General features: G+C 42.8%; 1 protein-coding gene across 5 annotated transcripts in view; it reads left to right on the top strand.

The window, feature by feature from the left end:
• slc4a10b (solute carrier family 4 member 10b) overlaps window positions 1–26286 on the top strand; it is a 41197-nt gene that overhangs the window by 6125 nt on the left and 8786 nt on the right. For 2 of the 5 annotated variants that reach the window (XM_010890868.4, XM_010890869.4), the window contains 12 exons: window positions 6509–6590; window positions 8171–8317; window positions 8733–8871; window positions 10774–10934; window positions 11258–11446; window positions 15856–15947; window positions 19368–19525; window positions 19672–19759; window positions 21317–21463; window positions 21578–21672; window positions 23138–23312; window positions 23533–23666. In XM_010890868.4, coding sequence (XP_010889170.1) covers window positions 6509–6590; window positions 8171–8317; window positions 8733–8871; window positions 10774–10934; window positions 11258–11446; window positions 15856–15947; window positions 19368–19525; window positions 19672–19759; window positions 21317–21463; window positions 21578–21672; window positions 23138–23312; window positions 23533–23666 — 1607 coding nt within the window. Of the gene's footprint in view, window positions 1–4523; window positions 4772–5538; window positions 5564–6508; window positions 6591–8170; window positions 8318–8732; window positions 8872–10773; window positions 10935–11257; window positions 11447–12412; window positions 12759–15855; window positions 15948–19367; window positions 19526–19671; window positions 19760–21316; window positions 21464–21577; window positions 21673–23137; window positions 23313–23532; window positions 23667–26286 lie in introns of those variants that run through there. The other 3 variants (XM_010890870.4, XM_020055068.3, XM_034286864.1) reach the window with 3 other exon arrangements.

Here is a 26286-nt window from a genome sequence, read left to right as displayed (position 1 = left end):
ACTTCTTACAGGGACCAGGGCTTCTGAAAGGGACAAGGACTTCTTAAAGGGACCAGGGCTTCTTACATGGACCAGGGCTTCTGACAGGGACAATGACTTCTTAAAGGGACCAGGGCTTCTTACAGGGACCAGGGCTTCTGACAGGGACCAGGACTTCTTAAAGGGACCAGGGCTTCTTACAGGGACCAGGGCTTCTGACAGGGACAAGGACTTCTTAAAGGGACCAGGGCTTCTTACAGGGACCAGGGCTTCTGACAGGGACAAGGACTTCTTAAAGGGACCAGGGCTTCTTACAGGGACCAGGGCTTCTGACAGGGACAAGGACTTCTTAAAGGGACCAGGGCTTCTTACAGGGACCAGGGCTTCTGGAAGGGGAAAGGACTTCTTAAAGGGACCAGGGCTTCTGACAGGGACAAGGACTTCTTAAAGGGACCAGGGCTTCTTACAGGGACCAGGGCTTCTGACAGGGACAAGGACTTCTTAAAGGGACCAGGGCTTCTTACAGGGACCAGGGCTTCTGACAGGGACAAGGACTTCTTAAAGGGACCAGGGCTTCTTACAGGGACCAGGGCTTCTGACAGGGACAAGGACTTCTTAAAGGGACCAGGGCTTCTTACAGGGACCAGGGCTTCTTACAGGGACCAGGGCTTCTGACAGGGACAAGGACTTCTTAAAGGGACCAGGGCTTCTTACAGGGACCAGGGCTTCTGACAGGGACAAGGACTTCTTAAAGGGACCAGGGCTTCTTACAGGGACCAGGGCTTCTGACAGGGACAAGGACTTCTTAAAGGGACCAGGGCTTCTGACAGGGACAAGGACTTCTTAAAGGGACCAGGGCTTCTTATATGGGGCAGGACTTCTGACAGTGTCCGGGACTTCTGACAGTGGCATAAGGTTAGGCAATGTAAGTAGTGAGTACACTGGGGACCACAAACATGGTGGGGCCCACATAAATTCAGAGTCAAGATTTGCAGGAGTGCCCTAGATAAATGCAGAAATGACCCTGCATACTGCACCACAAGATTTAGATGCAGGATCCCACATGATGGGCCTCCTAAATATTTGCAGACACAGTCCGGCGTCCTGGGACCACTAGATATCAGCAGAGTCCAGAATAAGGGGCCTGCTACATTAGATATTTGCAGACACAGTCCGGCGTCCTGGGACCACTAGATATTAGCAGAGTCCTGAGTGATGGGCTTCCTACATTTCTGCAGTGTCGGGTATTTACTGAATAATCAGAGCAGTACTGCAAGTCTTTAAACCCTCAGTGACATGCTTCAAAAAATGGGAAACGGGAAGAGAAAAACTCTCAACACATTTGTTGTCTTCTCATTAAGACCATGAATGTGGGACACACCTCTCAGATTTCTGTATGTCTGTTGCGTTAGGTCGCTGTCTTCCAACCTATATTTAGCTTTTTGCCAGCCCGGAAGATTTTCCCCCACTTTGGTTGGCTTGCACTTCGATAGCTTTTAGTAAAAAATCTACTTATTTTAATTCACTAAGTATGTCGATTTTCAAATGTTAGTGTCTAACCATCTTAGTGAGAACCATCAACGTAAAGCTGATTTCATAATTCTAACGGAAGGGATGCTTTGGTCCGTCAAATCAACGCAGCTGGTTTTTCCCCCAACTTTATGTTATGCAATTTCTCATCCTGAAAGTAGTCTGTGGGTCAGTAGTAATCTGGAATCCATGACTCCGTTTTTTAAACAGCCCTTATAAACTTCAGCTAACTAGGTGGTAGTAATGTGAGCATGTGAAAAAGTTTTGCTAAGCACCTGATATCAAATCCATATTTGGTCTGATTACTTAGAGGGCACGTCACAACTGCAATATTTCTTAAATGCTTGTAGCACTTTTTTCCATGCAGAATACACGTTTTCAAAACAGTTAACACAAAGATCCAAATTAATCAGTTTTTTTCTCATATGCAGGACAAAAAGCCAGTTGTGTTCAAAAGTCCATATACAGGGTGAGATTGTAGAGATATTAAGTTAGGAGCAGAAGGAATCGGATTATGTCTTCTACAGATTAAATGTCATTTAAGTGCATTTCATTTTTAAGTGCATTTAATGGTTTTCTTATGATTAAAGTGCCTTCATATTTGTGAGCAGATTTACTGTGTGTGTGTGTATGTCGTGTGGGTGAGTGTCTCGTTGTATTGTTGTGTGTGTGTGTGTGTCGTGTGGGTGAGTGTCAGGGTGTATTGTTGTGTGTGGGAGTTGACTCATGCGGAGATCATATGGCACAATGAACTACCAAATCATTCACACGTTTATCAGACAGAAAAATGCATTCGAAATGTTGCAGTAAATTGACGTTAGCCAAGGTCAGAGTATGTTGCAAACCATGAATAGGGTTGAAAAACACATTTCACGTGGCACTTTGTGGGGAGCAGTATTATTGTGCTCCACTCCATAAGTGCTCCACTTAGCTTAGTAGAGCCGAGTAGAGGTCTGGGTGTGTTAGATGGGAAGCAAACAATCGGTTCTCGTAGTCCACGTTGTTGGATGCAGGAGTGAAGACCTGGCCACTTTGACAGGGGTATAATTGTTATGGCCAGACAACTGGGTCAGAGCATCTCTGAAACGGCAAAGCTTGTGGGGTGCTCCCGGTCAGCTGTGGTGAGGACCTATTGACAGTGGTCCGAGGAGGGACAAACCACAAACCAGCGACAGGGTGTTGGATAGAGATGAAATGGTATGAAAGTTTCATAACACGGTTATAGTGGCCAAAATGATCACGGTTATCACAATTATTGTGGTATTGTTAAAATGTGCTGGACATTTTCAAAAAGTACTGGTACACACACTGAAATCATTTCACCAAGTTTTATAGTGAAAACCCACAAAACAACAAATAAAATTAGCAGCACTATGCACTTTTTGTGTGCATAAACATTTAAATAATTAACATTAAAGATGGCACCATGTTGTCATGAGAGGTAAACGTTTTCCTACTGCATGTTTAAACAAACAAGTTTGTGCATATAAAAGCAACACAAGTAAATCAATGTGCATGTAAGAACAATACAACCATATATATACAAATCAATTATTCAGGTGTTGACATCAAAATAACTACACAAAATATTTAGACAAATCAAATGAACAGCACTGATTGTACATCCGTTCTCATTCATTAAGAAATAAGGTGTTGCTGGCCTAACACCCTGTATGTATGCATCATTGTTCACTCGAGATTGAAATATAAACATGTCAGCATATTTACTTTGTCCGTCTTCACTTACCTTGCATTAGCTATATAGTAGTGGGTGGTGGTCATGAAAATGAAAAGATTAGAATAGTTTTTTAAAGCAATTTTTGCATGTTCTGCAGACAGGGTGACCATCTTCGATTAAGTTTCCCTCAGCACTCTCGTAAAGCCCAAAATTCGACCACACTTGAGATTTGGTCTTCTTAGAAGGGTGAATATTCTTCAGAGCGCTGTCACTGACTTTCGCCATGTTTTCACACAAAGAAAAACCCACTTTGCAGGCTGTGTCTGCGTCAGACTGTTGCTAACGTTGGTTGATGCGGGAGAGTATTTACCATGAGTTTTTGAAACCATGGTAATCAAATTATAAATCAAGGTTAAAAAAATTTTTTTTTAAATGGTAATGCTTACCGGCGGGAATCTTACCGTGGTTTATAATGAAACTGGTAACCGTTTCATCCCCAGTGTTGGGCGCCCCAGGCTTAGTGATGCACGAGGGCAACGAAGGCATTCCCGTCTGGTCCGAACCGACCGAAGGTCCACTGTGGCACAAGTCACAGAGAATGTTAATGATGGTTATGGGGGGAAGGTGTCACAACACATAGTGCATCACATCCTGCTCTGTATGGGGCTGCGTTGCTCCGGACCAGTCAGAGTGCCCATGATGACCCCTGTACCGCCGTCAAAAGCACCTACAATGGGCATTGGAACTGGACCTTGGAGCAGTGGAAGAAGGTTGTCTGGTCCGATGAGTCCCTTTTTCCGTTACACCCCTTGTACATGTGCGTCGTTTACCTGGGGAAGTGACGACACCAGGATGCACTGTGGGAAGTCGACAAGCCGGTGGAGGCAGTGTGATGCTCTGGGCAATGTTCTGCTGGGAAACCCTGGGTCCGGGCATTCATGTGGACGTCAATTTGACACGTGTCACCTTCTTAAACATTGCTGCAGACCAGGTACAACACTTTATGACAATGGTATTCCCTGATGCCAGTGGCCTCTTTCTGCAGGATAAAGCGCCCTGCCACACTGCACACAGTGTTCGGGGATGGTTTGAGGAACATCAAGAGTTCAAGGTGTTGCCCTGGCCTCCAGATTCCCCAGATCTCCATCCGATTAAGCACCTGTGGGATGTGCTGGACCAACAAGTCCGATCCACGGCGGACTTACAAGACTCGCATCTTACAAGACTTGAAGGATCTGCTGCTAATGTCTTGGTGCCAGATACCACAGGACACCTTCAGGGGTCTTGTAGAGTTCACGCCTTGGAGGGTCAGCGCCGTTTTGGCAGCATGCTGAGGACCAACAGCCTAATAGGCAGGTGGTCATAATATTTTGGCTCATCAGTGTATATCTTCATCTGGCTAAGCCTTTCTCTGTTTTGTTCAGCTCTCTCTGTCTGCTGTCTCCTCAAAGGTGCCCTTCGGCCAAGGCGACAGGCAGTGTACTCTATTTCCTGCAGACGTCACTGAGTGGGCTGTTGACGTGCACGCCCCCACCCACCCCGATCTGCCACAGACACACATAAGAAATGGCAGTCATTAGCGTTGTAAGTGACCTGAAGGCGCTGAATGAGACACGTTAAACACAGAGGTGGGGAACTAGTGGGAGGGACGGGGCTGAGCTCTTATGGTGATCTGGGAATACAGCTGTTGCTGGTGCATGTGTGACTTCCTGACTGGGACTGGCTAGCCACATCCGTTAGTTAGCCTTCAAACATCTGATAACAGAAATACATGCATGCACAGGAAAATAATTTGTCAGGCAGTACCGGTGTGAAGGTATAAATGAAAACGCTAATATATGTACGGTGCAGTATGAGGTCAATATTTTAATAAAATATATGTCATAATTTTAACGCGACTGAGCAGCAGTGTAAATATGATTAAATAAACAGTGGGGTGATTGTGTGTGCGTCATTACTTATCTCCCCCGGTCCAACACTAACCCCCACCACATATCTGACACTTTCACAATTCCATTCAGGCAAGGATTTTTTCTCCTCTTATTCCTTGGGCTAGCGGAGACATTTAGCCAGGATTCTGTTGTGGGAGGTGCCAAATGTGTTCAAATGCGTTTTGTAACGGCATCACAGTTCACAGGGACTAAGTGGTCCTTCGCCCCAGCAGTACGTGTTTTTGAAAGACGCTGAAAATGATAAGTCAGGCTGGGGCTTCTCAAAACAGGAAACTAAGATCAAGCTGTCTGTCTGGCATCGTGTAATGACCTCACATATGCCTTATATAGACTCTTGGGGTAATTTGCCCGAAACTTTCAACCTCTTGACTCCTGGTCACAATGCTAATAGTGGTATTTGTACCAGTTTATGACTCATTACTCTGTAAATATGTCTTAGAAATATACTGGGGACATTCAACCTCATGTGTTCTTTAGTTTTCCTTGAGGGCTTTGTTGTTTACCCTCAAGTAGTTTATTGTTTGAGCTCCATTGAAATGCCTTGGGTCCTGCTACTATGTGCTTGCAGCTCTGGCTAAGACAACAAGGATTATGTGCCATTCTGATGAATCACATTGTCTTCAGTGGGATTTACTGCACCTCAAAGACTAACGAGACACTTGGGTATTGAAGTGATGTTTTAAAGCAATACTAGCCCCTTGGGGGAGATAATGAGTGCATAACGACTATATGGATTCAACATTGTAATTGGTCTAATTATGGAACCATATCGCCACAAATCAACACAAACCTTAATACTAGCACAGAACATCCGGTTCCTGTTGTTGATTGGCTGCTTTGTGGTTGGCTGTTATGATTATAATATTTTCCTGAGGAGATGAACAGACTTGCTATTCGTTGCCATGGATACTGTCTTATTAAGTCCGAAAGTGTGTTTAGTCACACAGCCCACTGAGGGACAGACAGAAGGTCAGCTGCTATTGAAATGCCTGCTTGGTGTCTGCTGTTTGCTTTATACTAACACAAGGAATCTGATGCAGCCATGCTATCTTAATACCATGGTTTAGAGATATTTACATTTTACATTTAAATTATTTAGCAGACACTTTTATCCAAAGTAATTTAAATTTAGTGCAAACATTAATACAACTAGATTGAACAACCACACTGTAGTAGTAAGATACTATTGGTATTACTTTTTAAAGAAATAACTTTCAAATATTTTTTAAGTAATGCTAGATATTGCACAAAATTGTGTTACAATGATTTCATGTGAAGAATATAAAAGTATCAAAGACAATGACAACTAATAACTGAGCAATTTCTGACCAATGACATATCTTGACAAAACGCTATATGTTGTTTAAAGAGAAATGATGAAGAAGCTGTGGTGGACAGAGGTGGAACCCGGACCATGTTGAAGACCAACTTCGAGAAGGAGGAACTAGAAGGTACATTGATATTACAATTTCTTAAAGATGTCTTTCAGTAAGTTTCAAACTTTTACAGTTGAAAAGTGATATCCCCACTCGAAAATGTAGAATACAGAAAAGGGCAACACGAGATGGCCCGGAGAGCAAGGTGGCAGGGGCCTCCACAGAGCATCTGACCAATAACAGAAAGATTGATCAAGCCAGCTTGGTTAGAAAAAATATGTTGTTCTGTCCATGAGAAAGGCAATAAACCAAAACCAAATTGTTTACATCAATTGACCAAAATTGAATTAGAAATATCCACATATTACACTGGAAACCTATACAGAAGAGAACAGCAGGCTGAATTATATGTAGGTACAGGTGTGGACTGCATGTGGGAACTCCAGGTAATGCTTGGAAGTCATGTGATTGGTGGCATGGTTTATTTACCTCTCTTCAAACTGGCAGAGAGGCATTTCGTTGGCATAAAATACCCATCTTTAAGAAAGCTTCCTGTTTAGGCAGTTTATAACCAAGTGCACAATAGATATTTGTGTGTAATCCTTGAATCTACTACATTACCGGCTGCCCTTTTAGTCCAAGTTTCATTCCTGAGGTTCTTTGGCTGGCTTTGCCTCTTGCATGACCCAAACTGGCGGTGTTGGATAGTCATCAAATGGGTCATCTTTAACTGTACACCATTTTGGTTCCTACTTAGATTCATACAATATCTCTGTATACTTAGTCATCCCAAAAGCGTTTGACCAAATTTAGCTTGTTCTTTAACCACTTGTTGACCGATTACCGTGGTTGAATGATATATTTGACTAATCCTTCATATCATGTTAAATTAGATGTGGATGCTTCGGTTAGTGGTCCAGACATTTCTAATAGACAAAGTCATGCTTCAACCTCTCAATCTTTTGACTTCCATTTCTGATCTACTGTTTCATGACTTTCAAGTTGGTCTGCTGGCTTTGGTTATTACCTTTCAGTGCGTCCGGTTAAGACCTAGACAACTAAGTGTGGGGAATCCCTAACTAATACGTAGCCTTAATGAAGTACATAGGAGTGATAACCAGGATTTGTGGGATCTTAAGGCATACCAAGCCTGCTTTGTACTGCTGTGACAATGTCAAACAGTCTTTGAGACCTAGGGTGACAAAAAAATGATATCAGTAGTTGCTACATGCAAAACATATCATGCAAAATATATATATGAAAAAATATATCTCCAATAAATACCAGTGACATGAGCTATTTAGAAGAAGTAATCCAGATTGTTATAATCTACGAATGCATACATTTTGAAATGCTTTATTTTATATCTTTATGTAAGATCATGTAATAATTCATGCTGCTATACGGAAGAGCAAGCTTTTAATAAAGATTAAGGTACTTATTATACTGCTATAGGCAGTGGCAGACTCTTAATAGGCATAAAGCTGACTAGTGTATCCAATATGGCCATATTGCAGTTAAATTTAATCCACACGGTTGTTTTTCCCAGAATAATAGTGGAAGGAGCAGGCTGAATTATTGACCTCTGAATAATATTCCCAGCGTTCTACGGTGTTACCTACATTATCTCTGGGTTTTGGGATGACCACCTGTAGGTCACAGGACTCTATACATCGGGGTACATGTACCCATGGGGAGGAAGAGCCACCGGAGCCACCGGAGACATCACGGACACCGACACAGGAAGAAGAGCAGAGAGCGGGACTCTGGAGTGGACGATGGAAAGGAGTCTCCTTTATACAGTAGGTTTCGCTACATTGTCTGGTTGGCCTGTTTCAAGGCTGCAGCCAGAGGGTCTGGGGTTTTCAGGAAGAAAAAAGCTGTTTTCCTTATTATCTGTTTTTACAATATAATACATGTATTAAATATAGTGTATGTAATTCATATTTTAGAATTGGATGAGTTGTAATAATCTGTAATGACATGTTATTTATTTATATATGGTTGCATATTGCATTTCAAAAGAGGGAATGCTGTACACCTATTCATCAGAAATATAGGCTATGGACTGTATTTGTCTCTCAAAAAGTGAAGTACTGTAAGGAGACAAATAGGACAGAAGTGTATGTTTCTAACCTGTTGCAGAGCTCCTTCCTGAGGGAGTGTGTATGACAGATGACACTGTAAGTGATTCTAGTACTTGACTCCGTTCACCAGACACGCCTTCCCAGAGAGTGCAGTTCCTTCTAGGCACAGAGGATGACGACGAGGAGCACATCCCCCATGACCTGTTTACTGAGCTGGACGAGATCTGCCTGAAAGATGGTGACGATGCCGAGTGGAGGGAGACAGCCAGGTAAGGTGTCACATGGCCCATCGCTGGACAGACAGCCAAACACAGCACAGACACGCCATTTCTGATAGCTTTTAGTCAAATGTAATTAACTAAATCATAAATAATTTAAGAACACTTATCAGTTACAATGATTAAATGGAGCATTTTCTGAAAAGGAGCATATGTTACGCAGTAAATTCAGTGTATATGCCATAAGTGATCAAATGTTTGATATGATTTCTAATCTAACATGCCTTCCCTATTAAATGTCAGACTCATAAGCCAACCGTCATAGAGTTGGACATTACATCAGTGATTACATCAGGGATTGCAGTGTCACTTTGGGGATGGGCTAAAAACAGCTCTGATTATGAAGACTTGCATAATTTGCAACACATGAGAGCCCAGATCTAATGACACATAAGAGCCCAGAACCATCACTCATTTACTTGTAGTAAACATGTAGTACCTCTGTTAAAGCATGCCTGGACAATGGAAAATGTCTGGACAGAAAAGCGTCCTACTCTCCCTACTTTTTACACCAGTATATTTTCTGCACCACTGTGCATTTTTAAATAAAGGTGAGTTTTTTTCTCCAATATATGCTGTAGCTAAATGGATTGTAGGACCACAATTTACATATGAGTTAACAGAATATGTTTTTCACTGGACGGTATTTTTAAGGTTGACCTTCTTAAGTGACGTGACATTTTAATATGATTATGATGAAGTATTCTTATTCATACAGATAGTGTTCAAACACCTTCACTTTATCCACATAATCATTATAGACATCATTTTTGGTTTATTACGTTTATATTTTGCCGTCAATGTACACACAAAAACGTGTTTTAGAAATGAGTGCCAATTTGTTGAGAAATGAAAAACTTTGTAGATCTTCAGGTCAACCCACAGATGTTCAGTGAGCTTCAGTTGACCAACAATATTCCAGCCTTTTCCTGATACACTCAAGGACATTCACAGACTTTTCCCGAAGCCACTCCTTGGCTGTGTGCTTCAGGTCGTTGTCGTGCTGACAGATGAGTCTTCAACCCGGTCCTGTGCCCTCTTCATCAGGTTTTTTTCAAGGACCTTTCAATATTTTGCTCAGTTCTTCCTTCCCTTGGTCCTGACCAGTCTCCCGGTCCCTGGCCCTGAAAAGCATCCCAGCAGTATAAGGCTCCCACAATTATGCATCATCGTAGGGATGACATTAGCCAGGCGATAAGTTTTATCTTGTTTTCATCAGATTTTGGGCTTGGCATTCAGGCCTTATTTTGGTCTCAGACCAGGCAATCATTAACCTCATGCTATTCTTCAGATGGCATGTCATTTACCTTTTACTCAGGAGTGTCTTCTTTATGATTGATGGAGTTCTTTGTGATGGTTACCTTTTGGCAGGTTCTCCTATCTCTGCAGAGAAACTCTGAAGCTCTGTTTTTTGCAGCCATTGGGTTCTCAATCACCTCCCTGACCAATGCCCTTCTTGCCCTGGTTACTGATTGGCTGAGTGGCCAGTTCTAGGAGGACTCCAAACTTCTACCGTTTTCAATGATGGAGCCCACATTGTTCCTGGAAACGTCTGGAATACTGTCTCTTTATGACAGAATACTCAAATTAGGTCAAACCAAAAATAAAGGCAAAGGCACTCATTTCGTTGAATGGCCTCTTTATTATTAGGTAAAAGAATGCTATTTCGGACGTTCAAGTTTCTAATTCAACCTCAGAATTCAATTCAATCCAAACTGGGCTGAAAGGCATTTGGGATTTGGGTTAATGTACAATGTGTTCTAGGTGTTCCAGTCTGTGCAAGCTGAGCTCTATCACCCGCAGAGCTTCCAGATGGCCGGGCAGCTGGCTGTAATCTATCCCCTGGTCCCTATTGCCGGTGTGACTGAAACAGAGCCTCTGTCCCTCGCACAGGTGGCTGAAGTTTGAGGAGGATGTGGAGGACGGAGGGGAGCGCTGGAGCAAGCCCTACGTGGCCACGCTGTCCCTGCACAGCCTGTTCGAACTGCGCAGCTGCATTCTGAACGGCGTCGTGCTGCTGGACATGAGGGCCAACTCCGTGGAGGAAGTAGCAGGTACCGTGATGCACAGAGTGGCGCCTGAAACGTCCCTCAATCCCTGAATTCTTTTGTTTTGTGGGGTGGCAGTGTATAATGCTGGCACACAGTTTGGCAACACGCCTCCAACCTCCATCTCCCAGGTGGGAACACTAACTGGCAAAGTGTGCTACTTTGCCAGTAAGCCTTGACAAGCGCAGCATTTGCAAGCAAATAAGGGGCTCCACTGCCCTCTTCCGCAGCTGGCGAAGCTGTGAGGCTGCTTGTTTTTGTTGGTGGGCATGAGGCATTTTATTTCATTTTAGTCTGAATGGGGTTCACTGTGTGGTCCTGTTTCTCAGACATGGTGTTGGACCAGCAGGAGACCATAGGTCCACTGGGCGATGTCTTGAGGAAGAAGGTGAAAGAAACCCTCCTCAAACAGCACCACCACCAGAACCAGAAGAAGCTGGCCAACCGCATCCCCATTGTTCGCTCCTTTGCTGACATCGGCAGGAAGCAGTCTGAGCCCAACTCGTTGGATAAGAACGGTAAGTAACAAGCATCTTTCTCTTAACATACGTAGCAGCAATCATCTTGTGGTGCTATACATGTGATTTACTGTATCTGCAATATTGGTGGTGTAATAATGTTTCCCAGTGTTACTTCTCCATTAGTGTTGTAATTGGTTGAATTCACCATATTGGTGATGCTGGGAAAATATTTAATGTGCGAAAACATCCGCTTAATATTTTAAGGTTTTATTTGCTGATGAATGTAGACATTTTAACCAAAAATAAAGTTTTCAAGCTTGTGTCTCCGATAAATGAGCGGGGAATGGGATGTTTTTTTTTAAATATTTTAATTCACCTGTCTTCCACATGGGGGAGAAATCCAATCTTTAGGATTTGTAACACTGTGTGCCAAATTCACAGACACAGATTAATCTGAGTATAGGACAAAGAAATCTAGTTCAATAGAAAATACCATTGAACTTGTTGCTTTAGTTCTAGATTAGGCTTAATCTGTGTCTTTGAAACCAGCCCTATAGGTTTGAATTTAGACTCAAACATATATACAAATATTTCATAATTTTTCTTCTGACCTTCCTGAACACAACCAAATAATAGTATTTCCATTTAGTTCCACAAAACACAATAGAATGTAATTTGTATCTTTTCCCTCATGTTATAGTGAAACAAGTGGTTAATCTTGAAAAACTGATATTTTGAAAAAAAGCTTTGAGTCAGAATAAATAAAATAAAATCAAAATAATATTTGTTAGTGCATTTCAACTAAGTGATTTTCCTCAGAAATGTTTAGTCAATCTGGGACCTGGTGCATCCTAAGGTGTTTTTATATATACTTACATTATTCTACTGGTCACAGCAACATTTCAATTAATCTTGTTGTTAGTTGGTTTCAGTCATCCCGAGTGGATAACTTGCTCATTCAACATTACATTGTCCATGTTTTGCCTTTCTTTCAGATTTCAGTGTCTCTCTTCTCTTGTTTCCGTGTGTGTGCGCGTGTGTGTTTGTGTTCTGTGCGTGTTTATGTGTTTGTGATGTCCTTGCATGCGTGTGTGTCTGGCAGGACGTCCATCACTCTGTTCTGCCCTTAAGTCCTCTTTCTGTGGATCATTTGTGGCAGTGGGGTCTGGGAATGACAGACAGGTCTCCTCTTGCACCCCATGGCAGCTTTGTTGCCCCCAGTTTGTCTCCTCCTCCATCTCTTCTCCACTTCCGATCTCATCCACCACCCACCCCCCTCCAGCCAGTCCACAGCCAGAGCCTAGACCACAGAAACAGGTTCCCCAGTCTGATGTCCTGCCCGTGGACAAGGAGGATGACCAGGACCCAGGCAACTGTTAAACCTTGACAGATCCTTTCTCTGCTGCTAGCCCTTCCTTATACATAACTTGTGAAGGTGGTAATCTCAAAGTTGTTGCCGTCAATAATATTGGTTGTGTTTTGTCATTCAGGTAATTTAGTCAATAGTCCGTTACAGCCTGTCAGGTTGGAAAAAAGAATTGCTGTAGGTATACGGTATCAGTCAAACTAGTTGCTGTTATAATTTGTAATCACATAAAGTGCAGTTCGAAATTTGGCAGTCCACAAGCAATTTTCCTCTTCTAATGCCCTACTGACAGGCATAAAATAAATAATTCAATGAGCTTTACATTGTATTCCATTGAGAACAATGAGACATCCGTACAAATTATTAGTATAACTATCAACAGGAATATGAGTTGAGAGTCACTGTACTAATAACAAATCACTTGATCTAAGTTTTTAACATCAGACTTAAGAAATAGGATGTAATTAGTATGGACGGTGTGGACAGACAAATATTCTGAAGACAAAATAGTGGCACTGACAATAAGAGACTTCTGTTCCATGCGAATGATACCGCATTGAGAATGTCCATCACCTTTTACAGGAATTATGTTTCGGAAGCAAGTTTGCCAGCATTCCAGATGCCAATGTTGACACATGAAGAACACCCAAAACCCTTTTAGTGAATCATTCTGTGCTGTAATTTAATTCAGAGTGGCATGTCACAGGCAGAGTCATTCTATTAAAGTGCATAGATTAACAGAGGCAGCAGCTAGTGTGTGACTAATCAGCAAATCCGAGCCCGGGCTCTCTCTTACTCATTAGTATTTCCATTTAAATCTAAGGGGGTTGTTGCTCTGGTGTTTCTTCATGGGCAGCAGAAGATACTACGGTATACTGATTGTTATAGATGTAAGGCCTCATTGATTTCTTGTGGAAATATGAGTTGAAATGAATCCAAGCAATGCATGTTGTTAATTGAGATTCTCTTGCTTCTTTACCCTGTGAGACCAAATGTTGCAAGGTTTTAAATAACAATATATTACCCGGCATAATGTGTCAACCTAGGCTCACATTTATTTCTGTTTATTAGTTGTGTGTCAGCATGATTATTATTGAAACCAGTCCACTTGTCTGAAAACACTCTGTACCCCTACACATGCATGTTGGTTGCCACCCATGCCATAAATGTACATAGAATATACTGTGCCTTCTGGAAAGTATTCAGTTCCCTTCCCTTTCTTCACATTTTGTCCTGCCATATACAGTAGTTATATTTGTTTTCATAATGACAAAACTAAACACCATTTGGTATTTTTTTGCCAATTTATTGAAAATGAAAAACAGACATTTCTCATTTACCTACATCTTTGGACCCCGTACCATGACACTCCAAACTGAGCTCAGATGTTTCCTATGCCCTTTGATAATCCTTGTGCTAATTGTCTCTAGAATGTGATTGGATTCCACCTGTGGCATATTCAATTGATTGGACATTTTTTAGAAGTGCACATGTCTGTCTGAAAGAGGTCCCACCCTTCACGCTGCATTGCAGTGCAAAAACCAAGCCATGAAATCAAACACACTTTCTGTGAATACAAGGTACTGCTCATCACCTGGCTGAGGTCCTTGAATAAAAAAAAATATCTAAAGCACACAGGACCTCAGACTGGGGCGAAGATACGTTTTTCAGCACGACTCCGACCCAAAGCACATAGCCAAGACAACGCTGAAGTGGCTTCGCAAAACAAGTCTGTGAATGTCCTTGATTGGCCCAGTCAAAGGTTGGACTTGAACTCCATTAAACCTCTACAAGGAGACCAGAAGATCACAGTTCACGCTGTTGGTAGAGGCTTACCCAAGAAGACTTGAAACTGTGATCACTGCCAAATGCGCTTCTAAAAAATACTGAATAAAGGTTCTGAATACTCATGTACATTAAATATTTATGTTTTTTATTTTTAATAAGTTGGCACACATCTCTAAAAACATGTTTTTACTCTGTCATTATGGGGTATTTTGTATTGGTTGATGGGCAAAAATATATACAGCTCTTGAAAAAATTAAGAGACCACTGCACCTTTTTCTTTCATTTCCAAAAAAGATGAAAAGGAATGTTTTGAGTGAGGAACAGAAGCGTTCAATTTGCAGTGGTTTCTTAATTTTAACCCTTCTGTTCCTCACTAAAAACTTTCCTTTTTTGGAAAGGAAAGAAAAAGATGCAGTGGTCTCTTAATTTTTTCCAGAGCTGTAATTTTCCAGTTATAATTTAAGGGTAGAAAATAACATGTGGAGAAAGTGACAAGGTCTAAAAGGTGCTCTTTATAGGGATGGCAGGTATAGGTTGGAGCATCTGACAAGCAACCAAAATGTTAACCTTACCTGTTCCTGGATACGAGTGTCTGCTAAAATGACTAAAATCTAAATTTATATGACCAATATACCACAGATAAAGGCTGTTCTTAGACACGGCACAACAAGGAGGCCATTGATGCATCTTTGCAACGATCCATAAAATGATATGACCACCTTGAAATTGTACAAATATATTTTTATAGTCAGTTATTTTTTTATACTTTTGTGTAATATATTACGTGTTTTCTCATTTTGATCTATGCTTGGGTCTCACAGGGTACAACTCTTGGTCTTTGACAGTTTCCACTGGCTTGTGAACAGATCAAACACTGAAATTACTAATAAATTGCTCTACTTGCTCTACTTTGGCAGCTGTTGGCTAATTTCGTGTTTGTATCGTTCAGTCTTTTTGATGAAATCATTGAGCTGAAATCCAGGGCCAGTTAATGGACAAGCTTCACCCACCTCCACCAAAGCCATTGACAGATTTCATTGTTCACCATGCACCAACTCTTAGGCTTTATCTTTAGTTTTCTCTAAGGATCTGCGTTAAATAAGGAACGTTTGCCAATGTCTGATAAATCACAGATTACGTCAACTTTAGAGAGTAAATCCAAAACGTTGTTTATTTTGGTAGCCAAAGATCTATCTCACCTCTCTCTCTGAGACGTTGCTGTTATTTATTACTAGTGGCACCTTCATTGCTGTGTTGGTCTGATGAATGTTTCTGTTGACTTACTGGGAACCTTCCTCTCTGTTTGATCTAGGTCAGGTGGTTCCTACCCAGACCTCTCTGCCTGTCCCCAATGAGGGTAAAGCTGAAGTAAGCAGAGAAAACAGTGCTGTGGACTTCAGTAAGGTAAAGTACATCCCCCTCCCACTATTTATTATGATGTAAAAGTCTGAACTGTTTCTAGATCAGCATCAGAACTAATTCAAATACACTTTAGGAATATCATCTTTGAACCTTCGAACATACAGTGGGTACAGAAACCTTTGTTTGCAATTACAGTTCATACGTTTCCTGTAGTTCTTGACCAGGTTTGCACACACTGCAGCATGGATTTTGGCCCTCTCCTTTGTACAGACCTTCTCCAGATCCTTCAGGTTTCGGGGCTGTCGCTGGGCAATACAGACTTTTAGCTCCCTCCAAAGAATTTCTATTGGGTTCAGGTCTGGAGACCGACTAGGCCACTCCAGGACCTTGAGATGCTTCTTACGGAGCCACTCCTTAGTTGCCCTGGCTGTGTGTTTTGGGTCGTTGTCATGCTGGAAGACCCAGCCACGACCCATCTTCAATGCTCTTACTGAGGGAAGGAGGTTGTTGGCCAAGATCTCGTGATACATGGCCCCATCCATCCTCCCCTCAATACGGTGCAGCCGTCCTGTCCCTTTTACAGAAAAGCATCCCCAAGGAATGATGTTTCCACCTCCGTGCTTCACAGTTGGGATGGTGTTCTTGGGGTTGTACTCATCCTTCTTCTTCCTCCAAACATGGCGAGTTGGAGTTTAGACCAAAAAGCTCTATTTTTGTCTCATCAGACCACATGACCTTCTCCCATTCCTCCTCTGGATCATCCAGATGGTCATTGGCAAACTTCAGACGGGCCTGGACATGCGCTGGCTTGAGCAAGGGGACCTTGCGTGCGCTGCAGGATTTTAATTCATGACGGCGTAGTGTGTTACTAATGGTTTTCTTTGAGACTGTGGTCCCAGCTCTCTACAGATCATTGACCAGGTCCTGCCATGTAGTTCTGGGCTGATTCCTCACCTTCCTCATGATCATTGATGCCCCACAAAGTGAGATCTTGCATGGAGCCCCAGACCGAGGGAGATTGACTGTCATCTTGAACTTCTTCCATTTTCTAATAATTGCCCCAACAGTTGTTGCCTTCTCACCAAGCTGCTTGCCTATTGTCCTGTAGCCCATCCCAGCCTTGTGCAGGTCTACAATTTTATCCCTGATGTCCATACACAGCTCTCTGGTCTTGGCCATTGTGGAGAGGTTGGAGTTTGTTTGATTGAGTGTGCTGACAGGTGTCATTTATACAGGTAACTAGTTCAAACTGGTGCAGTTAATACAGGTAATGAGTGGAGAACAGGAGGGCTTCTTAAAGGAAAACTAACAGGTCTGTGAGAGCCGGAATTCATACTGTTTGGTAGGTGATCAAATACTTATGTCATGCAATAAAATGCAAATTAAATATAAAAAAATCATACAATGTGATTTTCTGGATTTTTGTTTTAGATTCCGTCTCTCACAGTTGAAGTGTACCTATGATAAAAATTTACAGACCTCTACATGCTTTGTAAATAGGAAAACCTGCAAAATCCGCAGTGTATCAAATACTTGTTCTCCCCACTGTACTACAATGCCACATATGACATAAAACTGTCCTCTTTCTGTGGGTTAGAATTTAAACCATGCTATATACTAAAAACATTAATCTCACTAGTACGGCCATTAGCATTGCATGTTGCTCTGGGAAAGTCTCTTACCCGGAAATCCTGCTAATATAGACATTTGTACCCGAGTGTCAGAGGATTTTTGCTATAGGCTGGAATAACATGGAAGTCAGACACAGTTATCTTTTATTTTGTAAATAATGTTGGGTCTTTAGTTATTAGTTATTTAGGTATTTCATATTTGTAGTGTCTATTTGTTATTTTTGTTTTTTATTGTAAAGGTTTTGGATATAGTATTTTTTGGATTGATTTGTTTCAGATACCCAGGAAGACACCATGGCATATAATACTAACATTACTAAGCAAATGAAATCATGAAGTAATGCTGGAGACATTGGGATCATACCATGTCCCTCTTCTCTATCTTGCCATCTCAACCACAGTTTCTATTTGCTAGCAATAAAAACTACAGAAATGCTCTATTTGCTCTGTATTTTTCTATATTCATTTTCCTATGACACTATGAAAAAGTAAACTTGGTTTGTGCATCAATCTGTTACACATTGTAAATTCACCACAATATATTTCCATTCCTCTTCATGCTGTGAGCATGCTGTTTATAACTGGGACTCTGATGCCCCTACTGCTTCCTCATAAAGTTACAGCATTTCCCTTTGACGCAGTGCAGCTCCATAGCAGGCTGACTGACAGACAGACAGACAGCAACACAGTAGTATAGAAGGAACAGTTAGCAGGCAGGCAGACAGACAGACAGACAGCAACACAGTAGTATAGGAAGAACAGTTAGCAGCCAGACAGACAGACAGCAACACAGTAGTATAGGAGGAACAGTTAGCAGACAGACAGACAGACAGCAACACAGTAGTATAGGAGGGGCAGTTACCAGCCAGACAGGCAGACAGACAGACAGACATGCAGTAGGATAAGAGGATCAGTCAGCAGGCAGACAGACAGCAACACAGTAGTATAGGAGGAACAGTTAGCAGGCAGGCAGACAGACAGACAGCAACACAGTAGTATAGGAGGGGCAGTTACCAGCCAGACAGGCAGACAGACAGACAGACATGCAGTAGGATAAGAGGATCAGTCAGCAGGCAGACAGACAGCAACACAGTAGTATAGGAGGAACAGTTAGCAGGCAGGCAGACAGACAGACAGCAACACAGTAGTATAGGAGGAACAGTTAGCAGGCAGGCAGACAGACAGACAGCAACACAGTAGTATAGAAGGAACAGTTAGCAGCCAGACAGGCAGACAGACAGACAGACATGCAGTAGGATAAGAGGATCAGTCAGCAGGCAGACAGACAGACAGACAGACAGCACCACAGCAGGATATGAGGATCAGTTACCAGACAGACAGGCTCAGGTCTGGATGAATGGGTGTCACTGTGGGGGCAGGCAGTATCAATAACCTCTAAGATGATAACCTCTGAAAATGTTATGTAATTTATTAAACCAACTGACCGAAGGAGAGTAATCTGCTGTTACATTTCACCATAACACATATGGAAGTATTAACACGATATAATATATCCATGAGTAGGATGGCAAATGTCCACGTCTCCCGGGGTTCATTTAAAAAAATGTTGATGGTTCCTGGAATAAGGAGGAAGTGAACAATCTGGAAACCCAGGAACCTTGGGGAAATTACCAGAACTTTATAATCATAGTCACATATTTTTACTGGGGATTAAATGCAGGGATTAACGTGTATATGTTTAAGAATATATGTCATTCATGTATTTTAGATGTAATGCTTTTCGTATATTCATTTGTTGATTTAGGAATTAATATAGTAAGTAAAATGCACTATATCATCCACTGAAGACTGTTAATGTGTTTCCATATAGATTGACCTCCATTTCATGAAGAAGATTCCCCCGGGTGCGGAAGCGTCCAATGTGTTGGTTGGCGAGGCGGATTTCCTAGAGAAGCCTGTGGTGGCATTTGTTCGTTTATCTCCTGCGGTCATGCTTAATGGCCTGGCTGAGGTCCCCATCGTCACCAGGTTCGCCAACTAACTAAATCAGCAAACTTTCCCCAAATCCTCAGGATTTTGGGGAATCCATCCAGTTGTAATTTTTGTGGTGACGCCCTGTCTAGAAAGTGCAGTGCTCTGTCTGGCTCTGATAGTGGCCCTCGTATTTCTGTTAGGTTCTTGTTCATTTTGCTGGGGCCTCTTGGAAAAGGGCCTCAGTACCATGAGATTGGCAGATCCATCGCAACGCTTATGACAGATGAGGTAAGCCTCTGCATTGATGAACATACATTGCTGTGGAAAGACTGCTTTAACTTAGTGACATCTGGGGTTTTGTGCATGAACTCCTTGTTGAACACTAACCTCATCTGAGGCGAGAGAGGACTCCAGATCTGTAGATGTTCTAGGGTTCTTTGTGACTTCCTGGCAGATTTTACACCTTGCTCTTGGAAAAACTTTGGCAGGGCGGCCACTCTGAAGATTCACTACTGTCTCAAACTTACTCCATTTGGACAATCTAGCCTTCAGTGGGGTTCAATATAGCCCTCAGTGGGGTTCAGTATAGCCCTCAGTGGGGTTCAATATAGCCCTCAGTGGGGTTCAATCTAGCCCTCAGTGGGGTTCAGTATAACCCTTAGTGGGGTTAAATTTGGCTCTCAGTGGGATTCAGTATAGCCCTCAGTGGGGTTCAATATAGCCCTCAGTGGGGTTCAATCTAGCCCTCAGTGGGGTTCAGTATAACCCTTAGTGGGGTTAAATTTGGCTCTCAGTGGGGTTCAGTATAGCCCTCAGTGGGGTTCAATATAGCCCTCAGTGGGGTTCAATCTAGCCCTCAGTGGGGTTCAGTATAACTCTTAGTGGGGTTAAATTTAGCTCTCAGTGGGGTTCAATATAGCCCTCAGTAGGGTTCAATCTAGCTCTCAGTGGGGTTCAATATAGCCTTTAGTGGGGTTCAATCTAGCCCTCAGTGTGGTTCAGTATAGACCTCAATGGGGTTCAATTTAGCTCTCAGTGTGGTTCAATATAGCTCTCAGTGGGGTTCAATCTAGCCCTCAGTGGGGTTCAGTATAACCCTTAGTGGGGTTAAATTTAGCTCTGTGGGGTTCAATATAGCCCTCAGTGGGGTTCAATCTAGCTCTCAGTGGGGTTCAATATAGCCCTCAGTGGGGTTCAATTTAGCCCTTAGTGGGGTTCAATCTAGCTCTCAGTGGGGTTCAATATAGCCCTCAGTGGGGTTCAATCTAGCCCTTAATGGGGTTCAATCTAGCCCTCAGTGGGGTTCAGTCCAGCCCTCAGTGGGGTTCAATATAGCCCTCAGTGGGGTTCAATCTAGCCCTTAGTGGGGTTCAATCTAGCCCTCAGTGGGGTTCAATCTAGCCCTTAGTGGGGTTCAATCTAGCCCTCAGTGGGGTTCAGTCTAGCCCTCAGTGGGGTTCAGTGGAGCGCTTAAATTAGTCAGATTTATATTGGCCCAAATCAGGCTAGGTTATTTGCCAAGGTATCCAAACACCTGACTTTAATAATAATGTTTATTGAGTCAAATGTAGCGTGCAATAACCTTTTCATACTTAAAGGTTGTGTGTTTGTTACCTAGTACAACAAATAAATGAAGCAAAGGCATAACATTGGTGACATTTCTTTCTTTCAGACTCCCTCTATATATTACAGCAATCCACAAAGCGATCTGACCCAATTCAATCTGAAAATGTATAACAACGCAGATAATCTGAGAGGGGGCCAATACTTTTTCACGTGAATGTAGTTCCGAGAAAGTATTAGACAGCAGTCAGTGACAGCATTTGTATGCATCCCAATTCCCAGGTTTTTCATGATGTTGCATACAAAGCAAAAGACCGCAATGATCTGATTGCTGGAATCGATGAGTTCCTTGACCAGGTGACTGTCCTTCCCCCGGGAGAATGGGACCCCTCCATACGAATAGAGCCCCCAAAGAATGTACCGTCTCAGGTGAGTCTGTTCACAGCTTTACCACGTCATTACACAGAAGCCATAACCGTGACCGGAATATCTCCTTAAATATGAACAAGGATACAACATGATTCTTGTCATTCTCTAAAACAGGAGAAGAGAAGGAGTGCCGCATTGCTTGGAACAGACCTGGGTGATGAAGAGGAGCATGAGGGACATGGTGGTCCTGAGCTGCAGCGGACTGGAAGGTAGGTTAAGGGGTAGGGGGGCCTGAGGTACAGGGGACTGGATGGTAGGTTAAGGGGTAGGGGGGCCTGAGGTACAGTGGACTGGATGGTAGGTTAAGGGGTAGGGGGGCCTGAGGTACAGCGGACTGGATGGTAGGTTAAGTGGTAGGGGGGCCTGAGGTACAGCGGACTGGATGGTAGGTTAAGGGGTAGGGGGGCCTGAGGTACAGTGGACTGGAAGGTAGGTTAAGGGGTAGGGGGGCCTGAGGTACAGTGGACTGGAAGGTAGGTTAAGGGGTAGGGGGGCCTGTGGTACAGTGGACTGGAAGGTAGGTTAAGGGGTAGGGGGGCCTGAGGTACAGTGGACTGGATGGTAGGTTAAGGGGTAGGGGGGCCTGAGGTACAGTGGACTGGATGGTAGGTTAAGGGGTAGGGGGGCCTGTGGTACAGTGGACTGGAAGGTAGGTTAAGGGGTAGGGGGGCCTGAGGTACAGTGGACTGGATGGTAGGTTAAGGGGTAGGGGGGCCTGAGGTACAGTGGACTGGAAGGTAGGTTAAGGTAGGGGTCTGTTTTTCTGTATTATGAATGGTTGATTTCATGATTTGAGCATGAACACTAAAGGACAGCTTTGCCACAATCCCCTCCCCAATTGTCAGTGTACAGCTCTGCTTAAGTGTGATCGAAAGTCATGCACCGTTGCCATGGCAACCAACTGCAGCAATGCCTGGTCTACAGTATATTCTGCCGCAGGGATATGAGCTCATGCTAAGTCATCCTCAGGACTGTCTCTATTTCATGACAATTACAGTCCCAATGCAGTTTTTTTTGGTTGCCAAAATCATCACTTCGGTCAAATAAATCTATATTACATTTTATGAAATTTTACTCCAAAATATATTTGTGGTAATTAATTTATCTGAGTCTGGCCCTTGAAATTCTCTATCATGGGGCGTTATAGGAGACCAAATTGAAGATCTTTCAAGAAACAGAACTAATTGGATTGTAATGGTCCAGAGCCCACCTCCTTACCCAGCTGAACTCTCATTGGTCTATTATCACATCTGCCTTGGGAAATCATGCAGTTGTTAGATTCGGTCAATCTTTTATCCATGAACGAAATTAATTCAACCGGATGTCAGGGGAGAGACATATTTATTCAGCATGAGGCTACGATGTTAACCTTCCATAGTTATTTCCTTTCCTCTCCAATATTTAGGAAGTTAACACAGTCTTTTATGCCAGGATACATAGGAGGTGGCCAGTGGTCATAACCAACCATTACACACACACATAAAATAAACAACTGTAATTTGTACAATTTCAAAGTGGTTTTCAATGTCTTAACTGTAAGTCTCCCTTGATAAGATTCCTAAATGACTAAAATGTCAAATGTAAATGTTATTTTAACATTCTAGTGTGGAAATTTTTTGGACTGCAGTGGACCATAAATAAACAGTCGGCTAAATGGCTTTTTTATGTTTCCAGATTCTGTGGGGGTCTCTGGTTGGACATCAAACGCAAGGCGCCCCACTACCTGTCTGACTACACAGACGCTATCAGCCTGCAGTGCTTGGCTTCCTTCCTCTTCCTGTACTGTGCATGCATGTCGCCTGTCATCACGTTTGGTGGTTTACTAGGAGAGGCAACAGAAGGACGCATAGTAAGAAACCATGCTTTCATCCCAAACGGCTCCCTTTTCCCTGTCAAGTGCACTACTTTTGCGGCCAGGTCAATGGTAATGCACTGTAGGGAATCAGTTGCCATCTGGGACACAGACCATCCCTGTCCAAGTCACAGTAATTTAATGAAAAGCTGATTAGAAATGTATGTTCAGCCTTTCTGACTCACACATATTTTCTGTGTTTCTTTGTGTCTTGTAGAGTGCAATTGAATCTCTTTTCGGCGCCTCAATGACAGGAATAGCCTATTCCCTGTTTGCTGGCCAGCCACTCACCATATTGGGCAGTACAGGGCCTGTGTTGGTGTTCGAGAAGATTTTGTACAAATTCTGCAAGTAAGTCACTACAAGGTATTTGTGTGTTGGGTCCCCTGTAGCTTACTTGGTAAGAGCATGGCTCTTGCAGCAGGTTTGATTCTGACAGGGGGCAAGTGTGAAAATATTTGCACTCACTACTGTAGGTCTCTTATAATAACATAATGTAATGTATAGTTACATATAATGATTTATAGTGGGATAACACTATAATCTGTGTGATTAATCTTTTATGTATAGTCGATAGCACTCAGGCCATTTTTGATCATCTGTGATTGGATTGTGGGATGATCTTTCCTTCCTATAACAATAGTTATATGACTGGATGTCCTGCTGCAGTACATGGATCGTATAATGTTCTGTAGTAGAATATTAAAATATTGTGATAATTACGTCCTAAGATCTCCTGTGCTGCTGATAGGTCAGATAGAGGTTGAAAGCTTTACAGATGTTTTCATAGGAATGTATAAGATATCAGTGCTGCCATGTCACTGATATATATTAATATGTTACCGGGTTATGGCGTTAAGAATGTTCTATAATCTCACTTCCCATTTAACTTCAGAGTCATTCGGCGAAACATCTCTGAATGTCAGACAGAGTGGCCTTGACTTGTGATGTAGCAACTCCTTGTGGTACAGTAGGTCGGGTGTTAAACTCATTTGAAGTTGTTGGTTGGGAATTGCGTTCGCCTCCAGCTCATGCAGAAATACCCTTGAATGAGTAGGTGTGTCCAACATTTGGCATAACACTGTGTATATACATTATCTCACAGAAGTGAGTACACCCCTCATATTTTTGCTAATATTTGATTATATATTTTCATGTGACAACACTGAAGAAATGACACTTTTCTACAATGTAAAGTAGTGAGTGTACAGCTTGTATAACAGTGTAAATTTGCTAACTCAACACACAGCCATTAATGTCTAAACCGCTGGCAAAAATAGTGAGTACACCCCTAATTAAAAATGTGGGCCCAAAGTGTCAATATTTTGTGTGGCCACCATTATTTTCCAGCACTGCCTTAACCCTCTTGGGCATGGAGTTCACCAGAGCTTCACAGGTTGCCATTGTAGTCCTCTTCCTCTCCTCCATGACGACATCACAGAGCTGGTGGATGTTAGAAACCTTGCGCTCCACCTTCCGTTTGAGAATGCCGCACAGGCTTTAGGTCTGGAGACATGCTTGGCCAGTCCATCACCTTTACCCCCAGCTTTTTTTAGCAAGGCAGTGCTCATCTTGGAGTTGTGTTTGGGGTCATTTACATGTTGGAATACTGCTCTGTGGCCCAGTCTCTGAAGGAAGGGGATCATGCTCTGCTTCAGTATGTCACAGTACATGTTGGCGTTCCTGGTTCCCTCAATGAACTGTAGCTCCCCAGTGCCGGCAGCACTCATGCAGTCCCAGACCATGACACTCCCACCACCAGGGTAGACTGTAGGCAAGACACACTTGTCTTTGTACTCCTCACCTGGTTGTCGCCACACACGCTTGACATCATCTGAACCAAATCAGTTTATCTTGGTCTCATCAGACCACAGGACATGGTTCCAGTAATCCATGTCCTTAGTCTGCTTGTCTTCAACAAACTGTTTGCAGGCTTTCTTGTGCATCATCTTTAGAATAGGCTTCTTTCGGGGAGACGACAGCCATGAAGACCAATTTGATGCAGTGTGCGGCATATGGTCTGAACACTGACAGACTGACCCCCCACCCCTTCAACCTCTGCAGCAATGCTGGCAGCACTCATACGTCTATTTCCCCAAAATATCCTCTGGATATGACGCTGAGCACGTGCACTCAACTTTTTTGGTTGACATGGCGATGCCTGTTCTGAGTGGAACCTGTCCTGTTAAACCACTGTATGGTCTTCGCCACCGTGCTGCAGCTCAGTTTCAGGATCTTGTCAATCTTCTTATAGCCTTGGTCATCTTTATGTAGAGCAACAATAATTTTTTTCAGATCCTCAGAGAGTTCTTTGCCATTAGGTGCCATGTTGAACTTCCCGTGACCAGTATGAGTGAGTGTGAGAGCAGTAACACCAAATTTAACACACCTGCTCCCCATTCACACCTGAGATCTTGTAACACTAACGAGTCACATGACACCGGGGAGGGAAAATGGCTTATTGGGGCCAATCTGGACATTTTCACTTAGGGGTGTACTCACTTCTGTTGCCAGCAGTTTAGACATTAATGGCTGTGTGTTGTGTAATTTTGAGGTGACAACAAATATACACTATTGTACAAGCTGTACACTTACCACTTTACATTGTAGCAAAGTGTCATTTCTTAAGTGTTCTCACATGAAAAGATATAATCAAATATTTGCAGAAATGTGAGGGGTGTACTCACTTCTATGAGACACTGTATATATGTTATTAAGCTATACAAATGGTACCTTTTGCATGTCTAAAATGTTTGGTACATTGTCAAGGAGGGCAGTCAATGTGTATGATCAAAGGATCCCTGGATCAAGCCCGGTGTGAGGCAGCCGGACTGTGGCGAAAGGGACATTTCTACACTGCTGTTGGTTTCGTACAGTCTCTCTCTGTGTTTTTAATCTCGATTCCTCCTCTGCCAGGTCTCCATTATAACAGAGGTATTCTGACTTCAGTGCAACGTCTTGAATAAATAAA

Source organism: Esox lucius, chromosome 16 (genome assembly GCF_011004845.1).
Source record: "Esox lucius isolate fEsoLuc1 chromosome 16, fEsoLuc1.pri, whole genome shotgun sequence".
NCBI lineage: Eukaryota > Metazoa > Chordata > Actinopteri > Esociformes > Esocidae > Esox > Esox lucius.
This window is presented reverse-complemented; position numbering and strand designations above follow the sequence as displayed.